At 46.7% G+C, this 13,930-nt stretch overlaps 1 protein-coding gene across 1 annotated transcript in view; it reads left to right on the top strand.

The window, feature by feature from the left end:
* Dync1h1 (dynein cytoplasmic 1 heavy chain 1) overlaps window positions 1-13,930 on the top strand; it is a 66,263-nt gene that overhangs the window by 30,531 nt on the left and 21,802 nt on the right. The window contains exons 26-42 of the mRNA XM_041633281.1: window positions 90-284; window positions 1,368-1,650; window positions 1,889-1,989; window positions 3,020-3,179; window positions 4,104-4,347; window positions 4,507-4,690; window positions 5,124-5,336; window positions 5,826-6,064; window positions 6,251-6,407; window positions 7,507-7,734; window positions 8,570-8,800; window positions 9,014-9,154; window positions 9,399-9,632; window positions 9,722-9,928; window positions 10,014-10,135; window positions 11,023-11,188; window positions 12,848-13,011. Coding sequence (XP_041489215.1) covers window positions 90-284; window positions 1,368-1,650; window positions 1,889-1,989; window positions 3,020-3,179; window positions 4,104-4,347; window positions 4,507-4,690; window positions 5,124-5,336; window positions 5,826-6,064; window positions 6,251-6,407; window positions 7,507-7,734; window positions 8,570-8,800; window positions 9,014-9,154; window positions 9,399-9,632; window positions 9,722-9,928; window positions 10,014-10,135; window positions 11,023-11,188; window positions 12,848-13,011 — 3,269 coding nt within the window. The remainder of the gene's footprint in view (window positions 1-89; window positions 285-1,367; window positions 1,651-1,888; window positions 1,990-3,019; window positions 3,180-4,103; window positions 4,348-4,506; window positions 4,691-5,123; window positions 5,337-5,825; window positions 6,065-6,250; window positions 6,408-7,506; window positions 7,735-8,569; window positions 8,801-9,013; window positions 9,155-9,398; window positions 9,633-9,721; window positions 9,929-10,013; window positions 10,136-11,022; window positions 11,189-12,847; window positions 13,012-13,930) is intronic.

Genomic DNA, 13,930 nt, shown 5'->3' with positions numbered 1-13,930 from the left:
TTTGGGAGGTGAGACAGAAAGGCTACCCCAAGAATGACACCCCATCTCAAAAACAGTGACTCTCTGATCTCCTGTCTTATTTCTTTCAGGCCCAATTAGTGGTGTTGTCAGCCCAAATAGCCTGGTCTGAAAACGTGGAGAATGCACTAAGCAGTGTTGGGGGAGGTGGTGATGTGGCCCCCTTACAGTCCGTGCTGAGCAATGTGGAGGTCACTCTCAACGTGTTAGCAGACTCTGTCCTCATGGAGCAGCCCCCTCTCCGAAGACGGAAGCTGGAGCACTTGGTGAGCCTCATGCCTGACCCTGTCTTCCCTCGCAGCTCAAGTGGCAAAAGGAAAAGAGGCTTAAAAGTGGATCTTTTGGGGGGGCTAGAGAGATGATTCCATGATTAGGAGCACGTACTACTCTTCCTGAGGACCTGAGTTCAGTTCCCAGCACCTACATCAGGTTCAGTAACCCCAGCTCCAGGAGGATCTCTGACCTCTGTGGGCATTTGCATTCATGTGCATATCACACACACACACACACACACACACACACACACACACGCATGCACCCACGCACATAATTAAAATAATAAAATAAATTTTTAATGGGCCTTTAATATTAAAAGAAGAGTAAACTGGGAGTTGTGAACTACGCCTGTAATGTTAGCTTTGGAGAGGTAGAGGCAGGAAGATCGGAAAATCTAGACCAGCCTGGTTTACATGAGACTTTTGCCCGTGTTCTAGTGAGTGTACATTGGCATTCAGTGTAGACTAGGGTAGTCTTGGTGATACCTAGGTTGATAAAATGCTTGCTGCAATAGCGTGAGGGCCTGCATTCCAGTGTCCCAGATCCTGGAAAAACTGCTCGAAGAACAAAAGTGGAGTCCGCTAGAAAGTTACACCCAGAGTTGACCAAGGCCTCTGCACACACTTGCGGGCCTGTGTACATACACTCACAAAAGTAGGATGTCTTATGGAGGAGTTGGGTCCCTGTATGGGAGTGAGAAGGTGGTGACCAACTTTTTGAGAGTGTACTGTGCCCTGTCATCTTCTCCCGAGAGGGGTGATGGCAGCGGCATGGTGGTACAAAGAGGGCACCGGTGGAGTAGACACGAGAAAGAGAAAACTGTTCTCTTTCTTGTTCAGCTGCACAGGGCTGTTGCTTATAGTAGGTTTTTGGCTTTTGTGTTTTCTATAGCTCTGAGTCTGTGATACTGTTGTGTGGGTATTCCACTGTCCCTGTGGATGAAGTTCTTTTTGGGGTTTGGAATATTTGCTGCTAGTCCCTATAACTGGGCCCGAATCCTAATATAAGCAGATAGGCTGCAGACACAACGAACACATCTTACTTTAGCTTATGACAAATTTTCGCTTCCTCAGATCACAGAGTTGGTTCACCAAAGGGATGTGACCAGGTCCTTGATCAAAAGCAAAATTGACAATGCCAAATCTTTTGAATGGCTCAGCCAGATGAGATTTTACTTCGACCCTAAGCAAACTGACGTGCTGCAGCAGCTGTCCATTCAGATGGCAAATGCCAAGTTTAACTATGGCTTTGAGTACCTGGGTGTTCAAGACAAGCTGGTGCAGACACCCCTCACTGACCGTTGCTATTTGACAATGACACAAGCTCTGGAGGCCAGGCTTGGAGGCTCTCCATTTGGTGAGTTATTTCTCAAATCTGCACAGATGGCGTCATGTCACCTGTAATTTTTACATATCAAGCTGAATGTTTGGATGCGTTTCTTTATCCCATGGTTTCTATATTCTAAAATCTTTAATTTCCTTGTATTTATTACATCTGTATTTTAAAATACATTTATGGCTCTCTTCAAGCTAAGAATTTACTACCAATTAGGTAATGAATTTGAGTACTAGATTGCTTTTCTTTCAAATAACAGGACCTGCTGGAACTGGGAAGACAGAGTCAGTCAAAGCCCTCGGGCATCAGCTGGGGCGCTTTGTCCTGGTCTTCAACTGTGATGAGACCTTCGATTTCCAGGTAAGACTTTTTTTCCTCACAATATCTAAAACCATTAAGCTTCCCCTCTCAAAAGACTCAGTACTGCAGGCCTTACTTACCTGGTGCCGTTCTGAGCTGTGACAGAGCCCGGCACACACACTGAAGTCAACTTGACATTCATAGTCTCAAAGTTGACTGTTATTGTTTGTTGAAAATGGTCATTGCCTGTCTTTCTGTGTAATTATGTATCTGAGACTGGGTTTCCTCATGTAGTCCAGGCTGACCTGGCACTCATAATCCTATCTCAGCTGGGCTAGCAGGCTGCACTGTTCCCGGTAGCAATAACTATTCTCCCTTCCCAAACCAGGGGTCAGACCTAAACGCTAGGCAAGTGTGCTTCCCCTATGCTGCACCTCCGTCTCTGCTAGCTGACATATGTCTGAAAACAGTGACTATTATGGAAAGGGTTTTCTACACTAACAAAGTGACAAGAAAAAACCAGCTTTGTCGAGGTATTGGTACAGGATGGAGATGCATTTCTCGTTGCATCCTTGTAGTGGTGATGCTCTGTGTGAATGAAGAGTGACTCACTGAATTTCCGCATTGGGAGGTACCTGGAAATCGAAGGTCTCATCGCAGTTGAAGGGGGTAGTTGAAGGTTTCAACAAAGTGTGACTTGCTCAGGGTTAGACAAGTCAGCTGCAGTTATCACAGGCTGCACACCTCAAACTACAAGATGTCTTCACACAGTCCTGGAGGCTGGAAGCCCACTGTGGTTTTGTTAGAATTGGCTCCCTGTGTCTAGGTGCTGCTTTCCCACTGTCTGAGCATGTGTCTTTTCTCTGTGTGCAGAGGGGAAGGGAGAGGCAGCGGGAAGAATGAGTTCTGATAATTTACTCCTACAAGAACACCAGTCCTCTGACTAGTGTCTCCCTGAATTTTACCTCCTGTAGGGGCTCTGTCCACATATAGTTACGTTGGAGTTGGGACATGGAAAGATAACTTTGGGAAGAGACACAAGTCAGTCCATAACAAATGGTTTAAGTTTCTTTGGTTCCTTTCATTCTAGGCAATGGGACGAATCTTTGTGGGGCTTTGCCAGGTGGGCGCATGGGGCTGCTTTGATGAGTTTAACCGCCTGGAGGAGCGGATGCTCTCAGCCGTGTCCCAGCAGGTGCAGTGCATACAAGAGGCACTGCGGGAGCATTCCAACCCTAACTACGATAAAAGTAAGACTTTCCTGTGGGTTTGTTGTTGTCATTATCACTGAGGAGCTGGAGGGAAATCTGATGTGAAATCATTTGCAGTGTAGTGAGTCACGGTTAGCAATTGGTTTTGTTTCCTGGTGCTGGGCAGCACTGGTACCAATTCCTAGTCCTGAAGCAGTGCATCCTCTGCAAGGCCAAGGTCACAGCCCCATTCCCTTCTACATGTGTGGCCTTCAGTGACCCTTCTATCATCGCTGGGAAGCCAGCCTCCTGTTTGACATCAGTGTCCCCACCATCTGATTTGTAGGGTGAGTCCTCTGTCAGCATAGGAATAGGTGTCCTGAAAGACTCTGGGGGTAGCATTTCTTCTTGTATCTAACAGCCCAGGCACATGTGGTGAAAGTAGGCTTGGTACCTGAAGATGTATTCTAGGCTGGTGCAAGGTTTTCCCTGTCTGTGCCTACCTCTTTTTTTTTTTTTTCTTTCTCAAACCAGAAGGAAACAGAATTATCAGAACTACCCAATAGTCACTCAAGTAAACACATGTTCAGGTGGCTACAGGATTTGTTTTATAAGTTGAGCTGATGCTAAGAGAAGCTAATTGTCATGATCATGATCTCCACAGTCAGTTGCGCCACCCAAATTCACTGACGGGTTTGTTCTGCTGCTGCAGTTGCTGACATTCAGCATGTTTGCACACAGAGTCGGGGAGCGGCTTGCCTCGGGTGCCTTGATAGCTGCCCCTCTGTGTGCTTGAGTGACATTAGGTCTGAGAGGGGTTTCGCCTGGCTGGTGAAAGCGGCCCCTTAAAGCCCCCCCTCACTCCAGGAGTCCTGGGCTTTGGTCTTGAGGTCAGTAAGGGACTAAGTGATGTTCTATCAATTTAGAGACATTCAGGTGTTTCTGTTTTGTTCTGTTTAGTAAGTTCATGTCCTCTAATTTCAGCCTCTGCCCCCATTACTTGTGAGCTGCTGAACAAACAAGTCAAGGTTAGCCCAGACATGGCTATCTTCATCACCATGAACCCAGGCTATGCAGGTCGCTCCAACCTCCCTGACAACCTCAAGAAGCTGTTCCGGAGCTTGGCGATGACCAAGCCTGATAGGCAGCTGATTGCGCAAGTCATGCTGTACTCACAGGGCTTCCGGACTGCTGAGGTCCTCGCCAACAAAATCGTCCCATTCTTTAAGTGAGTAGCTGAGAGTCATTCACGGACAGGGTTCTAGCTTGGTAGATAGCTAATGTCCTGTCTGCAGTCCCCACTCTTTCAGACCCCCCCTGAGTCCCTGACATTAACTACTGTCTGCATAAAGGGTGCTGTTTTTAAAGAAAATGTTTTCACTTTCAGACTGTGTGATGAGCAGCTGTCTTCTCAAAGCCATTATGACTTTGGTCTTCGGGCTTTGAAAAGTGTGCTCGTGAGTGCAGGCAATGTGAAGAGGGAGAGGATTCAGAAGATAAAGAGGGAGAAAGAAGAAAGGGGGGAAGCAGTTGATGAAGGAGAAATTGCCGAGAATCTGCCTGAGCAGGAGGTTTGTATACTGGTTTTGTTGTGTTCCCTTCACTCCCTGTGTACTGTGTAACCTAGGCTAACTTTGAGCTTGTAACTATCCTCCCAAGTGCTGAGATTATGGTATCCACTACCACACCCAGCTTACAAGTGCTGAGATTATGGTATCCACTACCACACCCAGTTTACAAGTGCTGAGATTATGGTATCCACTACCACACCCAGCTTACAAGTGCTCTGCTGATTTCTCAAAACATACACATTCTGAAATTTACCGTAGGACACTTAGGTCAAGACCTCCGAGTTCTCAGTAGGATTCTCCTAGCCTGGGGTGAATTGAGTAGACTGTGGCGTTCCCGTGGTGATTTGATGGAAGGGATGTGAGTGAGTGTTGTTTACATTGTTGTGTGTAGTAGCCCTGCTCCTGCCTCACAGCGCCCCCTCCCCACCCATAGATTCTGATACAGAGTGTCTGCGAGACTATGGTGCCCAAGCTGGTGGCAGAAGATATCCCACTACTCTTCAGCCTCCTGTCAGATGTGTTCCCTGGAGTTCAGTACCACCGTGGGGAGATGACAGCCCTTCGAGAAGAGCTGAAGAAAGTGTGTCAGGAGATGTACTTGACATACGGCGATGGAGAAGAAGTTGGAGGAATGTGGGTTGAAAAGGTAGTGTAACTTGCTGCTCCCAAGGCCACGGGCTCCTGGTCATCTCAAGAGACCTGTTCATCAAGGCCAGCGAGGGCATTGGTGATTTAGATTTGCTCAAAGCTTATTGTCTCCTTACTAACACATACGGATGACAAAACTTGAAATGTCTCTCACATGTAGCTAACTCTAAAAGTGCTGGCTGAAAGTATGATTGTGGTGGAGATTGGGTTTATGCCCTTAAAAAATCTGCTTAAGGATTTCCTAGTGCCACGGGTTATCTGATCTCTTCTTGTCCATGGTCTTTGGATGTGTCCATACTGAGAAAGCTTGGCCCAGACTTTCTGCTTTGTTTAGAAATGTCTTTGACATGTGCTCCCCATAATCTCTTGGATTTTCCAAGCTTTTAGGAATCCAGGGGACGTGTTTCTTGCTTACTGTCACCAGAAGTGGCTGCAGAGCCTGTCTCTCTTGCCCTGATGGTCTCAGTGCTGATCTCTGGCTCTGCAGGTTCTCCAGCTCTATCAGATCACCCAGATTAACCATGGCCTAATGATGGTTGGGCCTTCAGGAAGTGGGAAGAGCATGGCTTGGCGTGTGCTACTGAAGGCTCTGGAGAGGCTTGAGGGTGTAGAGGGCGTGGCCCACATAATCGACCCCAAAGCCATCAGCAAAGATCACCTCTACGGAACGTTGGACCCCAACACCAGAGAGTGGACAGATGGACTCTTCACTCACGTGCTGAGAAAGTATGTTTACTATGGTTGAAGTTTCTATTTCAGGGACTAGACTATAGGACCCAAGCGCTTGTATGTACTGTGTTGATTGACTTCTTCATAAAGTCCATAAAAATAACAGAATCCATTGGGGAGGGTGAACATTTTAAATCTAGGTATCCTGGTTTGAATAAGCCGTTTAATTCTTTTTCAAACCAGGATCATAGACAATGTGAGAGGTGAGCTGCAGAAGCGCCAGTGGATTGTCTTTGACGGCGACGTGGACCCCGAGTGGGTGGAGAACCTGAACTCGGTGCTAGATGACAACAAGCTCTTGACACTGCCTAACGGGGAGCGCCTCAGCCTGCCCCCCAATGTGAGTAGCCACCAGTCTGTCCAGCGGAGTTTACTTACCACAAGCATGGCTCTGGGGAGACGTTCCTTAGGTCATAGCCCCACCCACTAGTCAGTGTTTCTCTTTCCAAGACTCCGTTACCCTGTGTCATCAAAAGTGGATAGTTCCAGAGATACACAGCTTAGAAGTTTTAGGTAACTTTTTGTTTGTTTGTTTTTTTAAGACAGGGTTTCTCTGTGTAGCCCTGGCTGTCCTGGAACTCGCTCTGTAGACCAGGCTTTTATAGTCTGTTCCTAGGATTTTTCTCTTTACTGCTTACTGTTGTTAATTTGTTCTCATGCTGGTTTGTTAGTTGATATTTGTCCCCATGTGTAGGCGATGGGTATATACGGAGCTCAGTGCTGTCCACAGTTCAAAGCGTCATGGGGAGTCTCAGAGTTGTCCCTGCAGATGAGGTGCCAAGTGGCTGGCTATGACTGCTGTGAGGCCCACAGGAGTGGCTGGGAGGGGGACTATGGGAAGCACTGTGAGAGAGAGGTGCTGGTGTTTGTGTCCAGGTTGAAGCTTATGGCTCAGAGACAAGACAGAGATTCTGGTTTAGTCTTAAAGGGTGTGCTTCTCACATGACTTGATAAATCTCATCAGGACCTTTTGGTGACCAACTGTCCAGCAGGTTCTGACACTGATCAGATAGCTTGATGTTGTGAGGGAGCTGACTCTGGGGTTACTAGTTTACCAGTGAGCAATCTGGGCAGGATACCAAACACTGTGTGCAAGTGCAGATACAATGGGCCTGTACTTGAGGTGGGTGAGTTTGGGTGTGTAGAACGTGGGAGCGATGTCTGTAGGAGATACCTGCTCACCAAGGCTTGCCATGATAGCACCTTGTGAGGCAGCTGGGGCCCCCTTGCCACCAGGAATTTCACACCAGGTGGAGCTTCTTACCCAAATTCTTAAGGAGTAAGGTTATGAGTATTGTAACCATAAGAATTGTAGTTTTTTTTTTTAAGTGCAAAAAATTTAGAATTCCCTTTTTAAGTGTGCATATAAGTAGAGGATTTTTAATATTTAAGTTTCTGCCAAATTTGTATCATTAAATTTGTCTAATTCTTCCTCCAAGGTGCGAATAATGTTTGAAGTGCAGGACTTGAAATATGCAACCCTGGCCACAGTGTCTCGCTGCGGCATGGTGTGGTTCAGTGAGGACGTACTGAGCACAGACATGATCTTCAATAACTTCCTGGCCAGGCTGCGCAGCATCCCCCTGGATGAAGGGGAAGACGAGGCACAGCGTAGGCGGAAAGGCAAGGAAGACGAGGGTGAAGAGGCTGCTTCTCCAATGCTACAGGTATGCAGACTGCCTGTTCTCTGAGGGGCCCATGAGGGTGGGAGTGAGAAATCCAACACTCAATAGAGTTTTAAGGAGTCAGGTTTGTGTTGCAATAGCTTTTGAGGAAACTCACTGGGCGAAAGTGAGAACTTAAAAGGAGAAAGCGAAATGACTCAGTGGTAAGGACACTTGCCTCCATCCCCACTGATCGGAGTTTCATCTCTGGATCCTACGTGCTGAAGGGAGAGAGCCAACTCCCACAAGTTTTCCTCTACTATATACTATGGCACTCATACACAAACATCCACACAACACACACATTCTCTCTCACTCTCTCACTGTCTTACACACACACCACAAGATAATTTCAAAAATGAGAAAAAACAGGTAGTAGTGACACATGCCTTTAATCCCAGCACTTGGGAATCAGAGGCAGGTGGATCTCTGAGTTTAAGGACAGTCAAGGGTACGCAGAGAAACCCTGTCTTGAAAAACAAACAAAAAGAAAAAACTGTAAAGTGCTCTTTCATATACTTTATTTTTCTTTGTAGTCCATCAATGACTGCCGTTATCCATGTTAGTGGGTGAATGGTAATGTCCCTGAAGAAGCATTAGGATGAAAAAAATAAGAATTGAGGATTGGCTGTTGTAGCATTACTCGAAATTATTTATTTCAAGGTCACATGACCCTCCCACAGACTTAGGATAGATGAAACCTCTGCAACAATTTTTTTTAAAGATTGTATAGTTCATGCTAGCCTGAAATTCACAATCTTCCTGCATGAGCCTTCCAGATGCTGACTTCCTCCAGCATTTTGAAATGGTTGTTGTACATTTTTGTTCTTTCTTTTAGATTCAGAGAGATGCAGCAACAATTATGCAGCCATACTTCACGTCCAATGGCTTGGTCACCAAGGCCCTAGAGCATGCCTTTAAGCTGGAACACATCATGGACCTGACACGCCTGCGCTGCCTGGGCTCGCTCTTCTCCATGCTGCACCAGGCCTGCCGCAACGTGGGACAGTATAACGCCAACCATCCTGATTTCCCCATGCAGATTGAACAGCTGGAACGCTACATTCAGGTCAGGGGGTGTCCTGGCAGCTAGGAGTCTCCAAAACATTGTCACTTGAGTGTGCTGTTTCTTGGGTGAAGGTCAAGCGTTTACAGGGAAGCAGGGGCTAAGAGAGAAGAACATAGGTTGTCCACTGTCCAAGGAGGCTTCAAAGCCAACTCTACCATCACTGTCTTTGATTTTGTTCAAATTTCATAAAAATTAAACTTAATTTTTCAATAGCGCTATCTGGTCTATGCCATCCTCTGGTCCCTTTCTGGAGACAGCCGGCTGAAAATGAGAGCAGAGCTGGGCGAGTACATCAGACGGATCACCACCGTGCCGCTGCCCACTGCACCCAACATACCCATCATTGATTATGAAGTAAGCAGAGCTTGTTACAGCCTTTACCCCCTGGTTCTAATTTGTGAGTGTTATTTGTCCTGGAGCAGCCTGTCTTGAATTTGACTTTATCTTTTAGTGTCTTTGGTTTTGCAAACTAAGCAAGGAATATGGGTTAGTTTGTCCTGTCCTTATAGTGAAAGACATCAGCTGTGTTAAAATATGTTAGTCCTGGAAGCAAGGAGGCACAATAGCCACAGAGTGACTCATTCCCATCTGTGTGTAGGTATCCATCAGTGGAGAATGGTCGCCGTGGCAGGCCAAGGTGCCTCAAATTGAAGTGGAGACACACAAGGTGGCAGCCCCAGATGTTGTTGTGCCAACTCTAGATACCGTCCGTCATGAAGCTCTCTTATACACTTGGCTGGCTGAACACAAGCCCTTGGTTTTATGTGGTCCTCCTGGGTCTGGCAAGACCATGACACTCTTCAGCGCCCTCCGGGCCTTGCCTGACATGGAGGTGAGATCAGGAGATGGTACAAACAAAAGCTTTTGGGGTGCAATGTGGGCATGGAGTTAGAAGCTTATTTTGTGTCTACCTATGCGAAGGTCGTAGGCCTTAACTTCTCCAGTGCCACAACCCCAGAGCTGCTTCTGAAGACCTTTGACCACTACTGCGAGTACAGGCGCACACCCAACGGCGTCGTCCTGGCTCCTGTTCAGCTTGGGAAGTGGCTGGTCTTGTTCTGTGATGAAATCAACTTACCAGATATGGATAAATATGGCACACAGAGGGTCATCTCTTTCATCAGACAGGTGTGTGCACGCCAGGGGCCCCTTCTCCGCACCGTGTTTGTCATTCACATCTTGCTCCTAATTGTTACATGCCCTTCTCCTTCAGATGGTGGAGCATGGAGGCTTCTATCGTACCTCAGACCAAACGTGGGTTAAGCTAGAGAGAATCCAATTTGTTGGAGCTTGCAATCCACCTACTGACCCTGGGAGAAAGCCCCTCTCACACAGGTAAGCAGCTCATGGACTTTAGGCCATTGTTACACACACACACACACACACACACACACACACACACGTCTCGTGAGGCTCAGAACTGCCGTGAATGTAGCATAGCAGCGATCTGATTTGAATTAGGAAGGTAACAAAAATACAGAACAATGGGCTGGCCAGATGCCTCAGCAGGTAAAGGAGGGTCCTAAGCCTGATAACCCAAGTTCACTCCCTAGGACTCAGATGGTGGAAAGAGAACCAAAGTGCAAGTTGTCCTCTGACCTCCACAGGTACACTGTGGTATGCCCCACACGCTAGTTGATTAAACAATATATAAAAAATATTTTAAAACATTGCTTATCAAATGATTTCTCTTAGGTTAATTGCCCTGTACTATAACCAGGAAGACATGTTAAAAATAAAAGCATTAGTAGCTGGGCAAGATGGCTTGTGCCTGTATACAGGATGATGCAGAAGGAACAAGAGTCTAAGGCCATCTGAGCTCAGAGTAAAACCATCTCAAGATGTTAAAGCAGAGCAATATGCTAGCAGCAGTGCTCCAGAGCCTGACACAGAGAAGGTGGGTGCTGGGTTCAGTCCCTGCACTACCACCAAAAAAAAAAAAAAAAAAAAAAAAAATAGCTCAGAAAGAAAGGGAAAGAGGGAACATTGACTTTATGGGAATAATGATTTGCTCAAAGCCATCTGCAAGGCCAAAGTAAGGCTGGATTAAGCTTGAATTCTTTGCGTGGTTATTCCAAGTTTTGTGTACTTTCCGTGGTATGTCAGACACCAGCCCCAGCAGTGTATGTGCGCTAGGTCAGCCTTGACATCGGTCCTGTTTAGTGGAGTAGGAGTGACTGGCTGAGTCTGGTAAGGTGCTAAGCTGTGCTGTCCCGGTGCAGGTTCTTGCGCCACGTGCCTGTTGTATATGTGGATTACCCAGGACCGGCCTCCCTGACGCAGATCTATGGCACCTTCAACCGAGCCATGCTGAGGCTCATTCCCTCGCTCCGCACCTATGCAGAACCCCTCACTGCTGCCATGGTGGAGTTCTATACCATGTCACAGGTACATGATGCCGCCACTCAGAATTCTTTTCCTCGACAGCAAAGAAACCTATTGAAAGACTGGGATCCACCTAGGTCTGGTGGCACAGGCTTGTAATCTCAGCTGCTCAGGAGGTTGAGGCAGGAGGATTCAAGCCCATCATTTGATATTCTTTGAACATTTAAAAACCACATGTTAGGGGTGGTGGTGAAATGGTTCACATGGTAAATGTGCAGGTCACCAGGCCTGATGACCCCAGAAACCCACAAGAGGGAAGAGAGAACCAACTCCATCAAGCTGTCCTCTGATAGAGCTCCACTCCAGTGTATGTACACACACACGCATTAATGGATGTAAAATGCACTTGTTCTTATTTTTAAAACTACATGTTAGAGCCAGGCATGGTGACGCATGTACCTTGAATTCTAGCACTTGAGAGGCAGAGGCAGGTGGATCTCCATGCTTCATGCATTTGAGGCCAGCCTGGTCTACATAGTGAGTTCCAAGATAACCAGAGCTACATAGTGAGACCCTGTCTCAGAATAAAAACAAAACAAAAGCCATCAAAATAAATAAATAAGTCTACATGTTATGATTGGAGTTGTAAAAATTAAAAGTTCAAATTAAAATCTACTTTGGGCTGGGAGGTAGCTCAGTCGTCCCGCTGCTCATGTAGCAAGGTCAAGGAGAGCCTGCGTCACTTGAGACTTTGCCTCCAAAACTACAAGTAAACTTTACCCTGCTGAGAAGTATTGCTCGGGTTTTTGACGTGCGTGGTCCTTTAATAGGTGTCGGGCTGTCTACACCAACATGTCTATAGTCCTTTGGCTCTTCTGTGCTCTATCCTGCAAGGACTTTTTATCTATGCCTTTTAGGTTTTTTATTTTGTGTATGGGCATTTTGTCTGCATGTTTGTCTATGTACCAAGTGTGTACAGTGCTCAGAAGGCCTGAAGACTGTCAAATCCCCTGGAAGTGGAGTTAAAAACAGTTGTTAGCCACCATGTGGGTGTTGGGGATTTAACCCACGTTCCTCTGGAAGAGCAGCCCATATTAACCACTGAGCCATCTCTAACCTGTTTTTGTTTCTGTGGACTTTTCTTTTGTCCGTTGTTTGCTTTGTTATTTGAGACAGGGTCTTACCCTACAGCCCTGGCCTCAAACTCACAGAGATCAGCCTGCCTCTGCCTTCCGAGTGCTGGGATTAAAGGTGTGCTCAGCTACGTTTTTCATCCTTAAAGATAGGGTCTTAGGGACCCCAGGCTTACCAGGGCCTCCGTGTGGAGCAAAGAGTAACACTGAACCCCAGCTGTGCTCCTCAGCTGATCTTAGTGCCTGTTCAGTCCAGAGTGAGAAGTGTGGGTCTGATTGAAGGTTTTAGCACCCTGCTTTGTTAGAGTCTATGGAGTGAAGGGCTCTCTTTGTCCTCTGATCTGTATGGGAATTTATTCATTTTTATCAGCCTTGGGGATGGAACCCAGGGACTGTAACATCATGGGTGAGTGTTCTATACTAACTACACCCAGCCTAGCTGTTTCAACATTAGCATTGCTTGCTAGTTCATTCTTGAATCCTTTAGGTCTAGATTCTCTTTAGTACAGAAATGTTCTATAGCGCTTCACCTTTTAACCTCTTTCACACCATCAGACATTGACCTCAGCTCCATTTTTCCCTCCTGCAGGAGAGATTCACTCAGGATACTCAGCCACACTACATCTATTCCCCCCGTGAGATGACTAGGTGGGTAAGAGGGATCTTTGAAGCACTGAGGCCCCTGGAGACATTGCCTGTTGAAGGCCTCATTCGCATTTGGGCCCATGAAGCCTTGCGTCTCTTCCAAGACAGGTAAGGGAAGCCAAGGGTTCTCTGATTACATTCTTCCCTCTTTGTATTCTGGGATCCTCTGCAAGGCTGGCCCACCCATGCACAAGCCAGGTGGGCAGCAGTAGAGGCCGCCTACCGTATTTTGATGTGCCTCACAGCCACCTCTAGGTCTTGTTTCCATGGGGTTCCTCAGTATTGTCTGCTGCTGTGTGACTAGGCAAGGCATTTCAGTGGACATCCCATACATGTGCCCATGGGTGCTGATGGGACTTTACAAAGCATGGACTTACTGGCAGGGTAAACTGTCTTCCAACAGTTCCCAGTGCACAACTCCTGTCTTTCCCACTCTCGGCCCATTTTCTCTGTGGCTCTGAGACATTGACTGTTATACTGTAAGTGGAGAAACTGGCAGAACGGGCCTGAGTGCTGTGGATTGTAGAAGGCCCTCTAGCTTCAGTCGCACAAGCAAAATAATTTTTCTTTTGCCTTCCAGGGAGTCTTAGAAACCACTGATATTTTTGTTATGTACACTTTTTTTTAATATATCATCTTTATAGTTCAGTATAGCTTTCATTTTATAAGTTATTTTCCTCTTTGTCCTAACCTGTCTGTTTTTTCGGGCACCAGATCTAGTTACAGATGGTTGTGAACTGTCATGTGGGTGCTGGGAATTGAACTCAGGACCTCTGGAAGAGCAACAAGTGCTCTTAACCTCTGAGCCATCTCTCCAGCCCTTTTTCATGTTTTTAATCTCATGTAAGGATTTTGGGGGGAGGGGGTATTTTTGTTATTTGTTTTTTTTTTTTGTTGGTTTTTGGTTTTTTGAGACAGGCTTTCTCTGTAGCTTTGGAGCCTGTCCTGGAACTAGCTCTTGTAGACCAGGCTGGCCTTGAACTCAAAGAGATTCTCCTGCCTCTGCCTCCCAAGTGCTGGGATTACA

The sequence above is a fragment of the Microtus oregoni genome, unplaced genomic scaffold (assembly GCF_018167655.1).
Source record: "Microtus oregoni isolate MIOR12 unplaced genomic scaffold, Mior012 000043F_ref0000047, whole genome shotgun sequence".
Classification (NCBI taxonomy): domain Eukaryota; kingdom Metazoa; phylum Chordata; class Mammalia; order Rodentia; family Cricetidae; genus Microtus; species Microtus oregoni.
The sequence above is the reverse complement of the archived record's forward strand: the minus strand, read 5'-3'. Positions and strand labels throughout refer to the sequence as shown.